This window comes from Podarcis filfolensis (genome assembly GCF_964270895.1).
Source record: "Podarcis filfolensis genome assembly, chromosome: 3".
Taxonomy (NCBI): Eukaryota; Metazoa; Chordata; class Lepidosauria; order Squamata; family Lacertidae; genus Podarcis; species Podarcis filfolensis.
The window spans coordinates 3,211,941-3,235,267 of NC_139606.1; the positions used below are offsets into that span (position 1 = coordinate 3,211,941).

The following is a 23,327-nucleotide window of genomic DNA, read 5'->3' on the forward strand; positions in this document are numbered from 1 at the left end:
CCATTCTTCCAAGGTGGGTAGATCTTGTGTCTTCCAATACTTTGCGATGAGAATTCTTGCTGCTGTTGTTGCATACATAAAGAAAGTTCTGTCCTTCTTTGGCACCAATTGGCCGACCATGCTCAGGAGAAAGGCCTCTGGTTTCTTCAGGAAGGTATATTTAAATACCTTTTTCATTTCATTATAGATCATCTCCCAGAAAGCCTTAATCCTTGGGCACGTCCACCAAAGGTGAAAGAATGTACCTTCATTTTCTTTACATTTCCAACACTTATTATCGGGCAAATGATATATTTTTGCAAGCTTGACTGGTGTCATGTACCACCTGTATATCATTTTCATAATATTCTCTCTTAAGGCATTACATGCCGTGAATTTCATACCTGTGGTCCACAACTGTTCCCAGTCAGCAAACATTATGTTATGTCCAACATCTTGTGCCCATTTTATCATAGCAGATTTAACCGTTTCATCCTGAGTGTTCCATCTCAACAGCAAGTTATACATTCTTGATAATATCTTAGTTTTGGGATCTAACAGTTCTGTTTCCAATTTTGATTTTTCCACCTGGAAACCATTTTTTTTGTCCAAGTTGTAGACCTCCCTTATTTGATAATAATGAAGCCAATCTCGCACTTTATCTTTTAGTTTCTCAAAACTCTGCAATTTCAGTTTGTCACCCTCCTGTTCCAAAATCTCCCAATATTTTGGCCATTTGGCCTCCATATTGAGCTTTTTCTGAGCCTTCGCTTCCATCGGTGATAGCCACCTTGGGGTTTTATTTTCAAGTAAATCTTTATATCTTGTCCAGACATTAAACAATGCTCTTCTGACAATATGGTTTTTAAATGCTTTGTGTGCTTTAACCTTGTCATACCACAGATATGCATGCCACCCAAAAACGTTATTGAAACCTTCTAAATCCAAAATGTCTGTGTTCTCAAGAAGCAGCCATTCTTTCAACCAGCAGAATGCTGCTGATTCATAATAGAGTTTAAGGTCTGGCAGGGCAAATCCACCTCTATCCTTTGCATCAGTTAATATTTTAAATTTTATTCTTGGCTTCTTGCCCTGCCAGACAAATCTAGAAATATCTCTCTGCCACTTCTTGAAACAGTCCATTTTGTCCAAAATTTGCAATGATTGAAATAAAAATAACATTCTTGGCAATACATTCATCTTTATAACGGCAATTCGACCAAACAAGGAAAGCTTCAAATTTGACCATATTTCAAGATCCTTTTTCACTTCTGACCAACATTTCTCGTAGTTATCTTTAAATAAATTTAAGTTTTTAGCGGTCATGTTAACCCCCAGGTATTTTACTTTCTTTACCAGTGGAGACAGGGAGAAGGAGATCCAGAAATCAATTCAGCACCTTCAACGTATCAACTGATGAAAGAAATGGAACTAGAGACTCAACACTACAAATCTTCTGATAATCTTACTCAGTTGTTTTGTGTAGGTGCTAAACAGCATTGGGGACAAGCTGGAATCCAGTGTCTGTTGTATCCAATGCTTTTTTTCTAAAAAAAACTGTTTGGGGTACTCTCATTTTCCTACTCATTTTGAAATACTGCCCCTCAAGGAGGCCAAACTTAGATTCACAAAATGTTTAGGGGTATGCGTACCCCTGCGTACACCCAGGAAAAAGCACTGTTTTGAACCAAAGTGTAAGTACCACAAGACTGATTAATTGTGTTCTTTCACCAATCTCTGGAAATGGTTGCCTAGGTATGAACAGAAACACTGAAGCACAGTACCCCCAGGTCACAAGACAGGCAGCCTAGCTAGAAACACACATTAGTTGATGGCATCACAGGGCGGGCGGCACTACCGAGAAGGCCCTCTGCATGGTTCCCTATACCTTTACTTCTCACAGTGAAGGAACCGCCAGAAGGCCCTTGGAGCTGGACCTCAGTGTCCGGGCTGAACGATGGGAGTGGAGAAGCTCCATCCGGTATACAGGGTTGAGGCCATTTAGGGCTTTAAAGGTTAACACCAACACATTGAATTGTGCTCTGAAACGTACTTACGTAGTTCTTAATATCACAAGTACAACACTCCTTCTCTAAGTTGAAAGTGTTACTGGATTTGTAGATTCAGGTAGCAAACAGTTAAGGGCTACAGCCCTGCACATGCTTGAGAGTAAAATCTGTTTAATTTAATGGAGCTTACTTCTCAGTTTGCCCAATCTGCCTAGACTTTACAGGTAATTTTTACCTGTAAGATGTTTGAGGACAACAGAGAGGTCATTTTGGATTTGCAAATATGTATGAGGGTGGTACATCACCATTTTGATGAGCTGTATTTTCATCTATGTGTATGAACATTTTCTAAAGATACAGTGGCCTGCCTCTATATCATGCAAAATATTCAGCCCATTGACTGATTGCCTAAGCTTTTAAGTAGCAGGTTTTCAAGTATCCACTGGTGAATGCTAAGAGGCTATACTTAACATTCTCATTAGTAACTGAAGCCCAGACTTACCCTCTAATCCTACCAGCAACACCATTTCAACAGCCACTTACAGATTCAGACACACTACAATCTGTATCACTTCTGAAAACACATGGCTCGTCTATCGTAGTTCCTGTTCTTCACCTATGCTACTATTTCAGATTGCTGCTTTACAAATAGAATCAAGCCTTTATCTCAGATTCCTATATCGCTCTGGATTAGTTATAATCTCTCAGCATTTGTTGCCAACACAGATAATAAGCCAGCAGCTCAGCTGTGATCTTGAGTTGTAACCAGTGCAAACAGTTGCTGCTGGAATACAGGGCCATTTTCATCACTGTCACTAAAACTACAATGCAGACATTTGCTTCTCTCTTCCTGTGGGGAATTGTTCAGCAAAGCCAGTCAGTCACTGGGACACAACGGTCCCTAGCTGCCATAGTAGCCTTCATCTTTCCAACACAGAGGGGTAGCCTCAGGAGAATACGATGGCTTTAATTGTTTTTCTGTGTGGTATTAATGGGGGCACATCTCTTACTCTTCCAGTTTGACAAGAGGTGAGTTGACTGACAGAGGATGGTAGTTACTTTGATGAATCTGGAACCAGGGGTGCAGTCTTGCATATGTGATGCAAGAAGTATCCCTCTGCTGGTGTTGTAATTCACCCTGAGACCTCAGGGTGAAAGCAGGTAATAAACTGTAATGGTGGTGATGCTGCTGCTGATGGTGATGATGGTAACAGAGATCATAAACCATGACATTGCAAAGGCATCTGCCTCACTGCAACACTTTCTTCCTTCAACCCCAGATGCACCAATGGCCTAGTTCTTACTGAGGTGATACACCTGTGCTGTGTCTAGGTTTCATCAATTCAAACTGCTAAGACGAGGGCGCTCACATGACCCTGAATACAACAATATTCTTCATAAGTATGTGAGAGGATTTTCAGCTTAGCTTTCTCCCTGATATGTTAGTTTTCTATATGTAGGATTTGTGTTTGTGTGCCAGATCATTTTACCAAATTAGCTCCCACCTGCAGCCTGAAGGGGCACTGCCAAGACACAGGGTACTACTCAGGGAGGACAAGGCAACCAAGGCTCTTTTTAAGCAATTGTCTACACACACACACACACACACACACACACACGTAGGTATGGCTGCTTGTAACCAGTTTAGTCTTTCTCACTAAAGCTACAATTCTCCTATATGACAACAATTCCAGTATGGTGTGAAGTAGAAACAAAACAGCTTAATGTTTAGTTTAACTACAATTTACATAATATTGCCAAAGTATGACACCTTACCACAGATAATAAAACCTTAGTGCAAATAAACCAGTGTTTAATTATAAAAACAAGCGCTTTCAGTAAATGTTTTGAGAAAGAAAGCTTCAGCCACATCTGGAATGGAAGGGATGGTGAAAGGAAAATTAAAAGGTCTGCTTAATTTTAAAGACATCTTTGCTTTCAAGGATTGCCCCTTACTAAAAGTATGGCACAATTCCCTATCAATTATTTGATACCCTTTGCTAACATAATATAAACCTATACAACATGCATACATGACCTTATCCTTTGAAGTTTCCACATTCAGCTTTGTCCCATGCTATATAATCTGAGACCTGAACATTCACAGCCAATCTCTCCCCCTTCATTTATCTCCTCTTGCATGCACAAACACACACAGGCACCACCACGCTATTCTCATCCCGCCCCCAGCTGAAATAGTTTGGGGAAATTCTTTTAGAGCCATCCAAGTTGGTGGTGATCGCTGCATGTGGTGGGAGTAAGATATAATGATGGTCACCAATTTAAAGGTAAAGGTAAAGGACCCCTGACTGTTAAGTCCAGTCGCGAATTCCAGGTCACGTGGCCAGCATAACAGAGTGTGTTACTTCTGGGTTTTGCCGCTCGTGCATGCGCAGACGGTCAAAATGACGTCACACGCATGCGCGGAAGCGGCATAACGTGACCCGCGTCTTACGTTCTGCTCAGGATGCGAACGGGGCTCCGGAACGGATACCGTTCGCATCCTGAGGTACCACTGTATAGGGCTGGCTTCAACTAATGAGCCCCACTAGTGGAAGCCTGTGCAAAGGACGTCTGCTTGTGCAACGGGATTTTCTTAACTCATCTCCCATGTCCCCCTAAGTTGACTCAGGAGGGTTGAGAGAAACACCAGTATAGCACACAGCAGGGTGAGAGGGAGGACCATTTGACCTTGCAAGCTTAAATGTTTGCACAGGTGGAACAATTGCCATAGTGTTATGTTGAATTTTGACCAAAGGTTTTTTCATTTTTTCAATGGTTCATACCTGCAGGAAAGCTTGGTTAGGACTGCAGTCTTAGTGAAGGCAACAATAGAAAATGTAGAATCAGATGTTCATAGCATTTCCTATTTATTATTAAATCTATGAAATTGGGACAATTAAAGACAAGATAAAACAACATAGTTACCTTGAAAAGTGTCACAGTGATTTCAATGTTTTCAGGAACAGGCCACACAACAACACCACGATATGGATTTTTTATTCCTGGCTGCCAGCTATGAGCCTGAAGAAACATTGGGGAGGAGAAAAGCAATTGGAAAAAATGGATTAATGTACACAGCAAATTCAGCCAAATATATGCAGAAACTACATGCACAGTACTAGACTGCAGGTTTCAAAAAGGTGAGAAGGATTCTCTCCCTCAATATTTTAATTTTCTTGAAAGTGTTGGAAAAGACACAATGCTGATTTGGCTGAATACCACTGGGCAGGTGCCCCAGACTCTGAGCTTTCATGTAAAAGAAAGCATCTAGCCTTCTTACAAATAAAGTTATAGAGCAAAATGTGTAATTACCTTCAAAGTGATTTCTGTGAAATGAGAGCAAGTGCCATGTGGCCACCTTGAATATTTTTCCTAGAACTGATAAATGCTCAGGATGTTTGTGTGCAAAATCAATTTGTATGATCTCCATAAGTAGAACCAGCAGAGTGTGGCTGATTTTACATGAGAAGCACAAAGTTACCTCTAGTTTTGTGTTTTATCATGATCCCCAGAGCGGCTATTTGGCACTGCCACCCCAGCACATTTTCAAATGTACCCAATTGCTGACCCCTGTTGTAGATGAATTCGTGGAAGATACCTTTTCAATGGCTATTAGCCAAGACAAGTGGGAGCTGCAACACAATTTTGCAGTGTAAACCAAGCACCTAAAGGAAATGTGCTGTTTGGGAACAGAACCTGACCCTTTTGTCGTTCAGGCCTTGGGGTTCAGAAGCGGGAAGCGATAAACATCACCATTCCTCTCTGCACTATTGGCCCTCCCCAGCTATCCTATATAGTGCTAAGAAACTGCCAGCCCCAAACCTAAGTATTTTATATTATGCAGCATGAGAGGCAGGGGTAGGAAGAAGAGTTGTGGAGAAATTAACTCAAATCATAATCACCCCCAAAAATACTTGCTCTAAGGTGTCACAATGGGTGAGCAGGTCAATTGCCCCTTTTTCTCTGCCCTCCATATAGGACATGCAAAGTTCTGTGCCTCTGCTGCTCTCAGCTTGTTTGGTATAATAAGCAGCCTGCCTGAATTTTAGTTTTGGAGACAGTGGTAGCCAATATGGTGCCCTCCAGATGTTTTGGACTTTAATTCCAATAATTCCAATAATCCCTGATCATTGGCCAACTGGGACAGCTGGGAGCTTCCGTCCCTAACATCTGGAAGACCCCATGTTGGCTACCCCATGCTGAAGAACCCCCTTCTCTCCAGGGTGAACTACCGTCAACATATTATAAGGCAGTGGTAGCCAAACGTGGCCCTCCAGTTGTTTTGGAACTACAATTCCCATCATTCCTGACCACTGTTAGCTAGGGATGATGGGAGTCATAGTCCAAAAACAGCTGGAGGGCCAAGTTTGGTCACCACTACTATAAGTTAAGCTCAGATGCTCCAGTCAGGCAGCTATTTTTAAAAATATATAATTTGCTTTAAATTGACAGGTGTATGTACTACTGTGTACTGTGCATTGCCCAAGTATGCAGAAGTCATGTTGATATAAGAATTAGAGATCCCAGGTGTATATTTTTGATTTCAATAATATTTCAATGTTTCACTTTAATTGCATCTAACCTTTTAGAATGTATTAGGCTTGATTTTTGTGTGTTCTGCATTTTTGAGTCTCTCCTTCCTATGCTGCGTTACATCCCTCCTTATCTGACCCTGAAAGTGGCACAAATGGCAGGGTGTTTTCCTATGTCAGTTATGAATTAGCACCAGAGGGTTAATCAGAAATCCTTGGAAGTTCCCTAAAAGATAGGCTAGGTTGCCAGGGCAACGTGGGACATCTGTTACCTAAAACGGGCAAAAGGCCTAGGCGCTTCTGGTCAACCCCAAGGTGATAGCGGGGGAAGAGGATAGCAGGAAGACACCATACGTGTTTTCTATCCAATGACCTGTGACCTTTCTTGACACATGTAAAGGGGATGTTTTATGTTTAAGAATGTTTTACGACTCTTTGTGTGTTGTATATAAGCTTTTGCTATGGTGCCTTGGGGCAGACCTTCTTAACTGGCAAGTTGAGTTGAGTGAGCTCTGTCCTACTGCACTAGCTATAATAAACACCGGGTCCCTAATCTGGATGCTGGACTTAAAAAAATTCCTTGGTTTTGTGGTTTATTTAAAAGGTGGTCCCTCACCTGGATAATGAACAAGGTGGTGTAGAAGTGAATTCTTACCACAATGTTTAGTTTCCAAACTTATAGGCACTCAGCTACCTGAGTTTGCTGTTAGAGAGAAGATATCAAAAAATGGAACACCTGAGCAGTACATTATCATATACTGGGGAAAACCAACAGAGATCACTGTTGAAGACACAGTGCTGAACAAGATTTTCATTTGCTCTGATTCAGCAAGGCAACTCTCAAATACTTTATATAAAAAAATAAGATTAGCAAACTGCAAACAATTTGGCTTCCTTTTTAAAAAAAAATCTATTTTTTTTAATTAGGAAAAAAAAATCCACATCAACAGTAGAATAACATCTTCACTAGACAAACTTGAAAGTCACAAAATTAAAAAAGGTAGCTAACTGCTTTGAAACTTTCATCTGACCCTTAAAACGTTATTACTCTACTGCTACTTTGCAATTAATAAAACATTATGTATAATCTCATCATCACTAAATGGATAGTACATTTTGTATCCTTTGGCCCTGGCTGAGATAGACTGAAGGAAAGGATTTAAGGTACAAAGCTTTCTAGAGGGTTCTGTAAGTGCACTGCACTGGGGGTAAGATCCGAAATGTCAGAGTGCAGAGTGGCCACACAGAAGCATCTTGGTCTATTTTTCTATGCAACACAAAAGGTACCATTTTCCTATCAAAGTTTTAACACATTTAGGGATTTGCCTCTGCTGACCATAACTGATATGAGCAAGCCTCAATATTTACTGTTTTAATTGTCCTACATATGGACTCTTCTTTAAAACAAAAATTCATACAACAGTCTTACCAAAAAGGTAATATAAATATGTAGGCATTATTCAAAAGCTCAGGGCCACAGCAAGCTATCTTTATTGCATTCGACTTCATTGATAGCCAGTGTGGTACCCTCCAGAAGTTGATGGGCTACAAACATCCCTAACCACTGGCCATGCTGGTTACGGCTGAAGGGAGTTTTAGTCCATGAGCATATGGATGTCATCACATTGGCTCCCCTGTTTATAATGGGAAACAGTGATGAGGAGAATCCAGGCTAAACTTTTGGAAAATACACTTGTTTATAAAAGTGAGAGAGACACAGCCTGATTCTATGATTTATCTATTATATATACTTTTATTCTGTCAAATTTTCTCAGATTTTCCTTTTCAGTCCATCAGATATAATACTGTAATGTTCTCCTCCCCTCCCCGGATCATTCCATTCTCATAGGAGATGAATATATGAAAGCCAAGGGCACAGGCTGCCAAAGATTTACGTAATCCTTGGGACACAAATATCACCCTAATATAAAATAATTTGTCATTTGATCTGCTTCCAAGAATGCAATTAAAAGAAACTAATAACATGCATAATGATTTGAATGCATAATGCAACTGTCTCTACAGTTCTAGAGACAAACATCTTAAATCAAGTAGAATCACCAATGTTATTTAGGCCCAGAACTTGATGGCAAGGAGTTTGTATCATTTTAGAAATGCTCTCCAAATCTCCTTAACTGATATGCCAGTGCAGCAGAACTATTCCGGCTCTTGTAGAAAATCAGACACTTGAAAAACAAAGTCACCATCAATAAATGGATCTGCCTATGTAGATTAGGAACACCTAAGGATGAAATCTCATGTCTAGAAACCATGTCCACTGCATAGCAGGTATAATCCTGTGGCTTCCAAGCGTGGTGCTGGAATCATGGCCTGGCCAGAGCATCTGTATGTCAGTCCACAGCTGCCTGAAAATCTAGGATAGCTGGAGGATAGTAGTGCTGAACATATTATGTGGCTAGACTATAAACAGCAGAATGGGAATAGGGATGCACTTTCAAAGACACATCTTATGAAGGCAATGCAAAGCTGAGAGACAGCTTCCACATTCTGATGCACATCAGATTTCTTTCCTGATCCATCAGTTATGTATGTGCAGAAACCTGCTTATGTGTACAGATTTCCTCAGCCGGATTGGGGAATTTAAGTGACTGCTTGAATTTAAATTAATTTAATTTTAACCAACCTCTTCAAAGCAACTTAGCTAATTCAAATTATTTCCACATAAATAATGATAATGTGGAAATAGGATCACAAAGGAGCTAGCATATAATAAGTGTTCAAATGTAATTTAATGTTGTACATTTTGCTCCTTATAGCATAATGGCTACTCTTTTACACTAGTATGAAATTATTATTATGGTTATTATTCATTTACTACGGACATATTAGCTGGGAGCTCTTGGAAGTAAATAAAGTTTTGCATTAATACATCAATGATGACCAACTTGAACAACTTGAATTTAAATGTATAAATAATTTGAGAATAAAGCAAGTTAGTGTATGTGGTTAACATGCTGGATGAGGGCCATTTTCCCACCCAGAAAACCAATTCAAGTAATAAAAATATGCAACCATGACCATTTTATATTTTCTTATACTAACACTTTAGATAAGGAACCTTCCACTCTGACCATATTGGAGGGAAGGCTGGATAAATATTGAATACATCAATAGACTACTATCAATTACTATTGATCTTCACAATGACAGGTGCTGAGCTTATGCATGCATCGATGCAACCTCAGTAACTAGTAATACTAATCAGGGTATTAACAAGAAAAAACAGAGAACAACTTAGGTGTATTTGTAAAAACCAGTTAACTTTCTCCTGTCTTAAGGCAAAACAATAGTCAACTAACTTATTTCAACTTTTGTTTCCCTTATTCAACTAAACTAAACTAACCTTAGAAGATTTCCTTCGACTTCTTCTTGTCCAAACCACTACCAATTTATCAGGTTGCCTGTTGAGGAGGAAAAAAAGACACCCACCATTAATTTTTCTAGATTTATTTATTGATTGATTTATGATGTGATAAAAGAACAGTGCTTTCTCTTGCGCCACTCCTTCATATGAAAGACACTACAATTCATCAATTACCTTCTCATATCAACTCCGTTGAGCTATTTCAAAACTCTCCAATTCAAAAAATCATAGGTTTTTCAAACTAATTATCTACATATAAATGTACACATGCACACACACACACCAAGTATCCAGTAAAATACATAGATGGATAGATTGAAAATCAATTTTCAGAGGCATTTTATTTGGAGGACACAGATGCAAGTGGTACAATTTGAAATGCTATCAGGTGGGCCTGGTTTGCATGCAATATTAAATGACATTTAACAAGCACTTTGCTATTTCTGGACTTCTTGTTGCTTGAGAACCTGGGATTGTGGCTTGTTTCCTCTAAACCAGGCATGGCCAAACTTGGCCCTCCAGCTGTTTTGGGACTACAGTGGTACCTCGGGTTACATACACTTCAGCTTACACACTTCCTCTAAACCAGGCATGGCCAAACTTGGCCCTCCAGCTGTTTTGGGACTACAGTGGTACCTCGGGTTACATACACTTCAGCTTACACACTCCACTAGCCCAGAAATAGTACCTCGGGTTAAGAACTTTGCTTCAGGATGACAACAGTTTCAGGTTAAGAATGGACCTCTGGAATGAATTAAGTACGTAACCAGAGGTACCACTGTACGACTCCCATCATCCCTAGCTAACAGGACCAGTGGTCAGGGATGATGGGAATTGTAGTCCCAAAACAGCTGGAGGGCCAAGTTTGGCCATGCCTGCTCTAAACAAACTACCAGTGGTATGCAAAGAAGAAACTTCATCCATAACAAGCATATATCATAACTCTAGCAAAAGATCCTAAACCTCTCAGCAGTGTGTATATGAACATACATGAGTGCTGGCAGAAGGTACACACTTGTAACAAATAGGTGGAGAACAGCAGGTTGCAAGGGTGGTTTAAGACCACATGGAGAGTGTGTAGTGAGTTTGGAGTGTGAGTATTTCCCTCTTCTTCTTCTTTTGTTTGTGTTAGTAGTTTCGCTCCAGAGAGCTTTTGGCTTATGTGAGTGCCCCAATACCCTTATTTTAATTTTTCTCTTGGGTCACTGGACCAACAAGGGCACAAGGCCAGGATTTAGGGCATAGGGCCAGATAATTTATAGGGCATAAGGCCAGAATTTGCAGTTTCCTTGGAAATGGCTAATTGTATTCCTGGGAAGCTGTTTGGGACAGCAGACTAGGCATTGAGTATATCCAAAACTTTTTCCATTCCTCTTTCTCTTTTTGAATTTTAATTGTATTGCTGGGATATTGAATATTGACTGTACTGCTTGAGCACTGCCTCTAAAAATGACTGGGTCACCCCACCTGGCATTTAAAAGATATTTTAGGATCGCCAGTCCAGAATAAAACAAAGAACCACGTGTCAGGAGATTTATTTAGGCAGGAATAGAGGCAAATCTGAGTTCTGTTAAACAGGAAGATGTGTAATGAAAAAAAAAAGGTTTAGTAAATGTTGTTATGACCATTGGAGTTACAAGGTAGGGACTTTTCACCATTTGTCAGATTGCATAAAGAAGGAAAGTTTGGTCCAGCAGAAAAATGTCTACCTCCTAAAAACCCTGTAAATAAAGGGGAGCAACCAGAGCCCATTTATAATTTTGTGCTTAGGGTATAGATAAATGTTTAGAGCAGAAAACCACATGTTGTAAATGTGACCAAACTTATCTTTCTGACATATGGTAAAAAGCAGATCTGACTTCTATTATAGACAAAAAATAAGTAAGGCTTATATCAGTCTGCTCCTTAGGGGAGCAAGAGATTAAAAGCTTAATTTATAAGGTGGTGAAAGCACATGCACAAAGAAAAATGGTTTAACAGAAGTATGTCTAAAGCAGCATGCAAGATTTTTTTGTGGCTAGAGAGAATAAACTATGTCTAAGCATCCCAATGGTGAAGAAACTGTAGCTAAAAGTTCCTTAGGAAGGATGGATTTGACACCTTTAGAGAGCTTTACTGAAAAAAGGGGTCCATGTGTATGGGATGGGAAATGCTGTGACTCTGACAATCCATTAAAATATTTGGAGGAAGCATTTCACTCTTATTGCATAAGAGTTTAGACCATCAAACATGCAGAAAGAATATTGCATGTTATGGGGTTTCCTTTATGTTTCCCATAGTTTCCAAAAGGCTTTAAATGGAGTAAAAAAACAGAAGAAAAACGGAGGTGATTGAAGATTAGGAAGAGACTTATTTTAGCTTAGAACAACAGACAGTAACATTAGAGCAGGAACTGGGGAGTGAAAAGTTAAAACCTACAGAAGGTAAGATGGTCGTCTTCTTTGAAAATATGGAAGTTGAAAAGGAGAAGGCAATAAAACTTGCTCAGGAAGCAGAGGAATCATTAAAAATTGCACAGACAAGCTTAGGGCCACTGCTGCTGCAGAAATACTTGTAATCAAAATACAGGATCCGAAAAAGCAGTTAGTTATGATCATGGTGTTTCTCGCATTCAAGAACTAGAAAAGAACTTAATTTAATCAACTCTCTTGCAATATCATAATGGTTTCTGCAGTTATAAGAGTATTCAAGAACTATTTCTAATTTGAAGAACATTTGGGGTTTGTTTACAAATCTCCTTAAAGGGAACATACTGTGATTTGAAAATGGGAATATTCAGTTTAAATCAATAGGCTATGACTCCATAATTGAAAAATATAGTGTAATGGGAACAATGAGTAAAATTAGTAAACAAATTGATCCTCTAATTTGGAAGGCAGTGGCTTTAAGGTATATGGAATATCCAGCTGTGGGATCCCATGTGTTTAAATTGAAACATTTTACCGTCTAAATTCTATAAAAGGAGTCTTGGTCTCATTGAATTACAGTAATTAAACATTTCTACAGAGTTTCCACAGTGTGTGCCTTACCTAAAAACAAGCCAACAGACTTGGAAACAATGTACTTACTTATGGAACCAAAGAACTGGAGTATCGGTTTTTTGGACACTGGAAATATATTAGCTAATAAACTATATTACATAACAGTCCAAAGAACTTACGGAACCCATCACTAAAGCATTAAACAGGGCTTCAAGTATGTCACAAGTTATAACTGCATTACTTTCTACATAGGAACAATTAATAGAAAAGAATAATCATGTTAGAGCTTTTAAATGTGATAATCAAAGCTTTGAGACACACCTTGATTGCTTTTCATTTATTTTTTTAAAATACATTTTATTTTTCAGTTTAATTTTTATAACATGCAAACATCAAATACAAATATCCCATTTTTTAATTGCTCCCTCACTATTTCTTAGTTAATAGTTTTAACTACAGTTTTAAGACAATCCTACTAATGAACTGCATTGTTTACAATAATTTTTCAGATAGTTTACATGATCCCCCCATTCTTTATTAAAAGTTGTTTCTTCCTAGTGTCTGACTCTTCCAGTGAGTTTTGCCATTTCAGCATAGTCCATTAATCTAATCTGCCACTCTTCCTTGGTTGGAACTATATCTTCCTTCCATTTCTGTGCCAGCATCATTCAGGCAGCTGTGGTTGTATAAATAAACAGTTTTTTCTGGTCATTGGGTTTCTCCACACCTAGTATTCCTAAAAGAAAAGCTTCTGGTTTATTACACCCTACATTCCAAAAACAATTAGAAGTGGTTAAGAGAACAGACAACTTTAGAGGGACATAATAAAAAACGGATTATTACTGAAATAGCTACAATTAGAAAAAATGGAACCAATAACTGGTGGAATTCATTGTCTGAATGAAGGCCAAGTGTTTAAGGAGCTTTAGCAATAATGATTCACCCCATTGTGGTGATACTAACTGGCCAAGATGAGATCCTTATAACTATAATATGAATGATGTGGTGGATGGTGAGACAAGCATGGACTCTGCATATCCTAGAAGAACGCAAAAGATTCCAATACCAAAGGAGTGTTAGATAACATGTAGGAACATGAATCCAACAACATGGGGAATTGTGAGGAAGGGTGTGTGAATCTGAATTTATGATATGGATTAGCTCTGTAGATCATGGCACAGGTATAAGATTGACACAACTATAGTGTGACACAAAACCCTCCATGAACCAGGAAACAAGCCTGATCCCAATCACCTGCTGAAAAGCATTCAAGAATATCCTGAGTTCACACACATCTGACCTAAAGATTAACATGCAGGATTGCTAAGTGAAGGATACTCAGCTCCTCCATGTGATTCATCCACACAATGGTGAGGTGATTTAAAGGCAGATTGCAGACAGAGATGCCTAGGTTTACATAACTGCTCACTATCAAAATATTTAACCTTCTGTTAAGCAAACAGGATGGCCAGTTTTAACCATTTCTCACTATTCTGAAAGGAGTTACGGAAATTGTAGGAATCACTCATTTTACAGTCACCTTCCCTATACATTGGCATGACTTGGCAAGAATGTATTAAGAAACCCATTAGAGTCAAAGGCTAGTGGGCTCTCATAGCTCCAACAGCACAGAACCTCTCCAGCACTCCCTAGGACTCTGAACACTTACACTTTGCTTAAGGACAAGTATACTTTTCCTTCCTTCCCATTCCCCTTCTAGTGTGGGTTTATAGCTAAATGGTCATAAACCATGCCTCTCTAGGCCTTTAGAACAGAATCTTTTATTCTTTAATTACAGTGTGCCTACCTGCTTAGACTGTAACTAAGGTAACTGTTTGTTCTAAAAGTATGGTAAAAGAAATCCATATACGGAAATATACGTAAAGAGCTAAAGGACAAGTGGCAAACAAGTGTTGCGGTAATGTTTATTGGAAGTTTAAGGGAAAGGGTTTTCTGGCAAATGACCTATGGCCAACATAACATGTGACGGTTCACTGACAGACACAAATAAATGCCTCCAAAGCAAGACCCTGTGGATGTGACACTTAAATGTGCATTCACAAGTTGCAGGTTGTAATTCCTACAATAATTTGTTGGGTCAAGAAGAAGCAGCTCAGCCACAGCCAAGTGTAAGCAACCCTTCCCTGCAACACAACTTTTAACATCATTTGCAGGTAAGACAAACATCAGGAATGGCTCTTTTTTTAAAAGAATTAGATTTCATCATATTGATGAACATCATATTGCCAACCAATTTTCTTTTTAATTTCTGTCTCAAACTCAACAATAACAAAGTTGCCAACAGACAACACTTACCGTACCTTCACCATAAGGTCCCAGGGCAATTTACAATTAAATAAAAACACAATACAGTATTAAAATCAGTTAAAACAAATATGAGAATCAGTTCCTTTTGGGAAAAAAAATTCTTTTTCAGTTTCTGAAAATGTAACAAACAATCCACCTTGAGAATTAGCCACAGGGACATAACTGTTATTCAAACTCTCAAGTCAATCATTTCACTTACAGGGCTAATTCACATATGCATATACTCCACTTGGTTGCCTCATTGCTTCACAGCTCACAGTTGGGTGCTTTTCCATGAAATGTGTGAGCAGCAGCTGAAATATGTGAATGTACCCAGTACAGTATTTGAAACTGTGGTAAATGACACACAGAAACAAACTTTTTCAGGAGTTCAAAAACAGAAGGTTAAGGAACCAGTATTTCACCACAGTACCTGGGAAAGCTCCTCCAATGTTAAAACTGTAAGTCACTGTGCCTGTTAGAAAGGTTTGCTTTCAGAAGAACAAAGATATAGTCCAACAAGACAATGACTGATCCCGCCCCCCACAACATCCAAATCAATATGGCTAACTTAACCCAGTAATGCCCCCCTACACACATGCAAACCACACTGCAACCAAAACTGCAACCAACCATGGCCTTGGCTCTCTGATCTCTAGCTCAGCCAGCAACAATAAGATCCAGAAAACACTGACACTAAAACTCCACTTACATACAGTCGTACCTTGGAAGTCGAATGGAATCCGTTCCGGAAAACCAAAGTACGGCTTCTGATTGGCTGCAGGAAGCTCCTGCAGCCAATTGGAAGCCACGGAAGCCCCGTCAGACGTTCGGCTTCCAAAAATAGTTCACAAACTGGAACAGTCACTTTCACGTTTGCGACATTCGGGAGCCAAAACGTTTGGGAACTAAGCTTTTCGACTTCCAAGGTACGACTGTACTATGTAAATAATAAAAGTTTACCCCGCAAACCCATAGTGCTTATAACAATACAGTGGTACCTCGGGTTACAAACACCTTGGGTTACAGACGCTTCAGGTTACAGACTCTGCTAACCCAGAAATATTACCTTGGGTTAAGAAGAAGAAGAGTTTGGATTTGATATCCCGCTTTATCACTACCCGAAGGAGTCTCAAAGCGGCTAACATTCTCCTTTCCCTCCCCCCCCCCAACAAACACTCTGTGAGGCGAGTGGGGCTGAGAGACTTCAGAGAAGTGTGACTGGCCCAAGGTCACCCAGCAGCTGCAGGTGGAGGAGCGGGGAATCGAACCCGGTTCCCCAGATTACAAGACTACCGCTCTTAACCACTACACCGCACTGGCTCTCCAGTTAAGAACTTTGCCTCAGGATGAGAACAGAAATCATGTGCCGGTGGCGCAGCAGCAGCGGGAGGCCCCATTAGCTAAAGTGGTACCTCAGGTTAAGAACAGTTTCAGGTTAAGAACAGAACTCCGGAACAAATTAAGTTCGTAACCAGAGGTACCAAAGTAGTGTTTCAAACTGTTTGTAACTGACCTGTATAAAGGCCTCTACAAGTAGAAAACAGAAACACTGTTTTCTTTTTTCTTTTTTTAAAGAAATGGTTTTTCCTCTTGTCATCACCTTCCACCTTACCCTGGATGGTTGGAGAACCTCAAGGACAGCCTCCAAAGATGAACTCAATACATGGGCAGCTTATCATGAAGCAGGCATTCCTTCAGGTACCCTGGGGTCCTTCTAAGCATCATAAGGTTTTAAAAAGGTAGGCACCAGGCACTTTGAACTGTGCTCGGAGCAAAAGCCAATGAAGTTATTTCAATATTAGAAATGAAGGTTGCAAATCATCTGGTGCTAGTTAACTTCCTGACAGTAAGAGCTGTTCGACAGTGGAATTTGCTGCCAAGGAGTGTGGTGGAGTCTCCTTCTTTGGAGGTCTTTAAGCAGAGGCTTGACAACCATATGTCAGGAGTGCTCTGATGGTGTTTCCTGCTTGGCAGGTTGGACTCAATGGCCCTTGTGGTCTCTTCCAACTCTATGATTCTATGATTCTAACAGCCAAGTGGCTGTATTTATTTCGATTTAAGTGAAGTTTCCAAACAGTTTTCACAATCACACATTACAATCCTCTGTGTTATTAAAATATGAAAATAGTTTTACTCTTCCACTAAAAGATTAGACCGAATAGGAAAATCTGGAACAGGTCACTTATGAAGTGTAAGAATCATCCCTTCCCCAGTGAAGAGGAAGGGAAACTTTTAGTAAACTAAGAGCTTTCACTCTTTTTGCTTCCTGTTTTTTTTGAGCTGCTGACATAGGTTAGGCTAGTAACTTCTTTGCTGATATGTTAGAAATAATACATGTTCCAGGAAGGCATCTTTTTTCGTATGTGTAAAGTATACCTATTAATTGTACAGTGTGTAGCATAGCCCTTCCTTTCTCCAGACCTGACTCCCATTAAATTCCAGCCAGCACTCCTATGCAGAATTAAAACATTTAAAACCAAAATGAAATAAAATGTCTTTTAACTCAAGCAATTTTTTTACTCCACTACACACAGCCTGTCTCAATATTCCCCTTCTGTTTGCTAACATAAATGCTTCAGAGAAGAAATAGTGTCTGTGTATGTAACTTTGGCACCTAATTGCATTTTTTTTTTTTTACTGTTTGATTTGGGTTGAATTAATTACTGCACTCTGCTAAATTGCCCTTCTGAAGCAAGCATAAGAGTATAATTAACATGAGATGTAGCAATGTTTCTGCACAATAGCGGGCAGACACACCTATTGAAGGATAAAAATAATTACTTGAGGAATGAAGTCAGGGTATTTTGGAGATAAGATTTCATTTTGTGTGTCACTGGCTCACTGCTGTGCTTTGCTTTTCAGCATCACATGTGGAGTTTTCACTGAGAAACTCCTCTAAAAAGCTTACTGCCTCTAAATTCTGCTTGGAACTTTAGTTTGGAATACAGTTTTAAAATAAAATAATAACATGTCTCATTTTTCAGAGGAAGCCTTGCTCCTTCCATAAAATCCTGGTTCCACATAAGTTAGCTGTCAAACATGAATGCCACTACATTTAAACACCCTATGTTTAGTCAATATTTTTCATGATGTCCCCCCAAGGCACCACAATATGCTACTTATTTCAGGTCGTTTTTAATACGATGATGCCGACAATCACCTCCATTTGTCCAGGCGTACAGGATTTATTTTGCTTCAGAACCTCTACTCACCACAACTTCAAACTGGGCTGTACTAAATACAATGCTATGCTAGCAGTTGCTGGTTTCCTTAGTAGTTCTGGCAGTTTCCAATTCTGAACTGTCAGTATATATATTTTTTTAGAAAGAAAATGAAGTAACTCAATACAGTATATTCATAAGTCCTCTCCATGCCTTCAGCTTGGACCTGTGAGGACATACACCCTCCACACTCCTGACTTTTGCATGTTTTGCATGAAGGTCTGAAAAGAGCTTGCAAGTGCATTTGCCTAAAAGCACTTACAAGTCTCCTCATGATCTGGGAGCCCTCATAAGGCAATTTTCTGATTATGAGGAGGCTTGTAAGCGCCTTCAGGCAAATACACTTACAAGCCTCCTTCAGAACTTCACTCTAAACATGTAAAGGTCAAGAGCGGGCAGCCTGCGTCCGGTGGTACTGCCATATACGCATCAAACCATCCCTCTACATACTTTTCAGGCCTGAAGAGGGCCTATTGCCAATCCGATATAAACAAAAGCTGTAATAATACTTTTCACTATACATTTTTCACTGACGAAAAATATAGACGTCCAGTACTGACTGCTTCCAACCATTTTCATAGTATCCTAGAACTGGAAGGGACTCTAATGGTCATCTAATCCACCCCCTGGAATGCAGGAATCTTTGTACCCAATGTGGGGCTCAAACCCACAACCCAGAGATAAAGAGTCTCATGTTCAATGAACTGAGCTAGACACTTTGTTATCATAAAAACAACCTATCATAAGGAAAGCTGTAGGGAGCCTAGAAAGGACCAACTCTCTCAAGACCCTGCTTAGCCATACAGTCACAGGAATGCTTCATTCAATCATGTTTTAATTCAACATTCTCCGACCACTTCCTACTGGCTGCTAGCATAGTTCAGGGCTGAGCCATCAAATGCTGACTATATGGACAATGACAAGTAAAAAGTATGCAAAAAAGAAGCATAAAGCAAGAATAACTGCTTCAGCTCCTATTGAAAAATGTGCTTAGTTGTGACCAGCTTAAGGGGAATGTGAGGAAGAAAGAAGATGGGACCTGTACACACATCAGTCATTGGGGTAGAATTTATTATTTAGAATAGATTATAGGCTGTATAGGCCGGGAAAGCTCTCTTTTTTTAAAAAAATAATATTTATTAAAAGTTTAAAGATTACAGAAAGAAGAAAAAAAAAGAGAAAGATTAAACAAAACAAATCAATACATTACAATACATAAAAAAACAAAAAACAATACATCAAAACAAAAACAAAGGCAAAAACAATTAAAAACACATCCAATATTTCCATATCTTTGTCTTTCATTTACTTGTTTCATCGACCTCATCACACCTCCCTTTTTTGTATTCTAGTTATTAATTATTTCAGCAAATCCTTTCCATCTTTCTCTGTTTTCTGTCATATAATTATCTTAATTTATTTTAACCTTATCTTACCATTAATACCATAAAACTTATTTGTACTTAACTCCTTATAACATTTCTACTAAAGCCATGTAATTTCATCCCAACATTTTTCTAACACTCATTAATTTTACAATATTTCTATAAATAAATTTTAAACTTTTTTCCAATCGTCTTCCACCGTCTCTTCTCCCTGGTCTCGGATTCTGCCAGTCCTTTCTATCAATTCTATATGGTCCATCAACCTGGTGATCTTCTGTCCGAGGCTCTTAACTCTTTTCCATGTCCCTTCTGCAGATCTTCTTCATATTTATACATATACTTTACTTTATCTTCTGCTGATCTTGTTCTTAATTTCCTTCCTTTGGCACTGAGGAGTAGATCTCGGGGAAGCTCCAACCTAACAATGTCTTTATTCCTTCTTGACAGGTCAGCCCATTCTCCGTAGTCAAAACTAAAGTCCAAAAGATATTTCAGGACGTGTTTCAAAATCCCTCCAAAACTGAAGGCCCCCACAACTCCAATCTCCTCCTGACCCAAATCCAGGTCCCAAAAGCCAGAACATCCCTGCATAAGGGGATCTGTCCAACTTTCCTTCTCCAATCCAAGCGGGGCTCCAATCCTCAAAATCTGACTTTCTCTAAATTCAGTCAAAGAAGGCAACAACTTATATTCATCAAATTGCCTCTGTAAGGCTGGGGCTCTCTCCACTTGTATTACTTGAGGTTCAACAACAACTTTCTCCCTCGTCTTCTCCACAACTTGCCATGTCAAAGTAGATTCCTGAATCGATTCCTGAGTAGTTTCTGTATAGATGTTCACTTTTTGTCCCAAATCAGTCATTTTTTGTCCCAGATTATCAATTTTAATAGTCATCACATTCGTCTTCTTATGAAGCTGTTCCAATGAAGCACTTATCTTGCAAAATGCAATCACTAAGGCTTCTTCTGTCGACATTCTTACCAGTCCAAGGTCAATCCCTGATTCTCACGGTCTTTTATCTCTGCAGCTGGAAAATTCCCCAGCTCCACTCCTGTAACAGTTTCAAAGGCTCCCTCTAGAGGAAACAATTTCTATTTGTATCAGTCCTTTTAAATGCAGATCCAGCAACAAAATTAGTTTCAATTTTCAGTTAGTTTTGCTCCTTTTTAAGTGCAGAGGGAAACAATGGAAACAATATATTTCTCTTGTTTAACTATCTGTCAACATACGTTTTATTCACAGTCAATGAACTTTCCCAAAACGTCAATCTTACTGGCAGCCCGTTTCCAGGTTCAAAACGGTGGTAATTTATCTTTCTTCACTCTCTCTCCTGCAGGCTTAGGTGATCTAAAATTCCCCCCCTCTTCTCCTGCTTCCAAGGGGGGTTTAACGATTTTAGCCGATGGAGATTTAATTCTTTACAGAAGACTTTCCAAGACTTTAGCTTGCAGCCTCTTTGCTTCAGTCTATTTACAAAAGGGGGAGACGGACTTCCTGTTTAGAACCTCCCCGTTTCGGTGCCAAATTAAGACGTTTAAAAATCCAATTTTCCATTCTACTCACAGGTAGTTGTTTCAAGATCAAATTGTCCACAGGAAAAAGTCAGCGCTCTCCGGCAACAGCAATGCGGCTTCACTCCGTGAAAAAAGCAGTCGATTCAAAGCACCGCGCCACTCATCCCACGTCGCTCCGGAGCCCCGAAACCGGGTTTCCCCGCGAGTAGGGGAGGCGCAAAAGGTGCCAGCCGAATCCCACGTTCACAGGCTTCTCCCGCCTGTGATTTTATGGGTCCCCGCCTTCGCCGTGGTGGCCAGACCCTAATTTCCACGCAGCGAATTCCTCCCGATCAGAGGAATTCCGCCATTGTCCGGAGGCGCCAACCCGGAAGTCTATAGGCCAGGAAAGCTCTCAAAGCAGCTCACAAAATAGCCTCAAAATAAAATTCCACTGAGATCTAGGAAAAGTAGAAATTTACAAGTTGTCTATATGGAACCAGGTATATTCAGGCAGCATTTCCTGTCCTTGTCCTTCTTCCCTGGTTCCTCTTCCCATGAAGCTCCCTTCAAGATCCTCAGATCTGCCCAGGATGGAGACAAGTATTCCCTTGTCATAATAAAAGAAATAATTAAAATTAAAGAATGTAAGACCGCTTCCTCCAGCAGTGAGTTGTAGGAGAAGGGTAAAAATATATAGCTATTTTAAAGCTAAAAAGAAATGAGAAACCAGAGCATTGGATTAATCAATCTTAGCTCTTCCGTGTAAACATCTCTTCCTATCTGAATTTTTTGCCCTGCAAATAGAAAGTCAGCATTACATGGGAACTGAAAATGCTCAATTCACATTGTGCTGTTTTGGTGTGTATAGGATGTCCACTTAACCCCCCGCTTGTATTTCTGCAGACGTACTTCAGTGGCTATGTTTTCACTATGGTCCTGTAGACACTCACCACTTGCATTTGCTATTTGAAGGAGTAACTATTGGATTTATTTATTTATTTATTTATTTGTAAAATATATACACTGTTTGTGTAAGTAAAACCTCAGAGCAGCTTACAAAAGATAAAACAGTAAAATCAAGAAAAAATTACAACCCTACTTAAAAACATACAAAAGTTAAAATACTGAAACAGATTAAAATTACCCCAACTTTCTAAGCATCTGGGTAAGGCTCGTCTAAACAAGATTATTTTAGCCGGTACCAAAAAGAGTACAGTGAAGGTGCCTGATTGGAACTTCCTGCCTACTGAGATCAAAGTGATCAGAATGATCAGAATATGGAGCTGTTTTCTTCTTCCGATGACTTATTTTGTGCTAAGCTAGAAAGCGAGAGGCTAGTCAAGTGACTTGACCTGTTTACATTACAAAGTAGACAGGTACAATTTAGATAGGGCTTATATTAGAACTTCATCAAATTTGCTGTATCAAGGGCATGCTTTGCTTTCTGGCTTGACGATTTAAAAAGCACAAAGACCTCCCACATGTATATGCCACTAATTTTCCCTACTGAGCTTTGAAGTACGGTGTGGCAGGTCCAAATCTTTGTATTCTTAAATCTAAGTCCAATAGAAATGAAGTCTGAAGAGGGTGTTGAATTAAACAAGACACTGATCCATTAAACAAGATACTATGGAATGCCCTCCTATCAGATGTCAAGGAGATAAAGAACTACACATTTAGAAGACATCTGAAGGCAAGGAAGTTTTAAATGTTTGACATTTTACTATTTATATGTGCTGTAAGCCCACCACAGTGGCTGGGGAAACCCAGCGAGACAGGTGGGGTATAAATAAAATAACAATAATAGTAATAGTAACAACAACTACAACTTTTTATAGAGAATAGGTTATGGAGTAAAACCATTCTTCACATAACTATCCACAATTGCCTTCCATAACAACTCCGAGAGATCAGAGTTTACTGTATGGACAAAGGTAACTTGTGGAGTTAGCTTCCTAATAGTTGTACTTGCTGAATTTTTTTGGATTAGTGGGCACACTCTGAATATTCAGGATAGGTTAAGTTA

General features: G+C 39.4%; 1 protein-coding gene across 8 annotated transcripts in view; it reads right to left on the reverse strand.

Moving 5' to 3' along the window:
- Positions 1 to 23,327, reverse strand: part of EHBP1 (EH domain binding protein 1) — a 270,384-nt gene that overhangs the window by 213,027 nt on the left and 34,030 nt on the right. For all 8 annotated transcript variants that reach the window (XM_083606415.1, XM_083606411.1, XM_083606416.1 and 5 more), the window contains exons 3-4: positions 9,888 to 9,945; positions 4,917 to 5,012 (exon numbers count right to left, since the gene is read on the reverse strand). In XM_083606415.1, the coding sequence (XP_083462541.1) occupies positions 4,917 to 5,012; positions 9,888 to 9,945 (154 nt within the window). The remainder of the gene's footprint in view (positions 1 to 4,916; positions 5,013 to 9,887; positions 9,946 to 23,327) is intronic.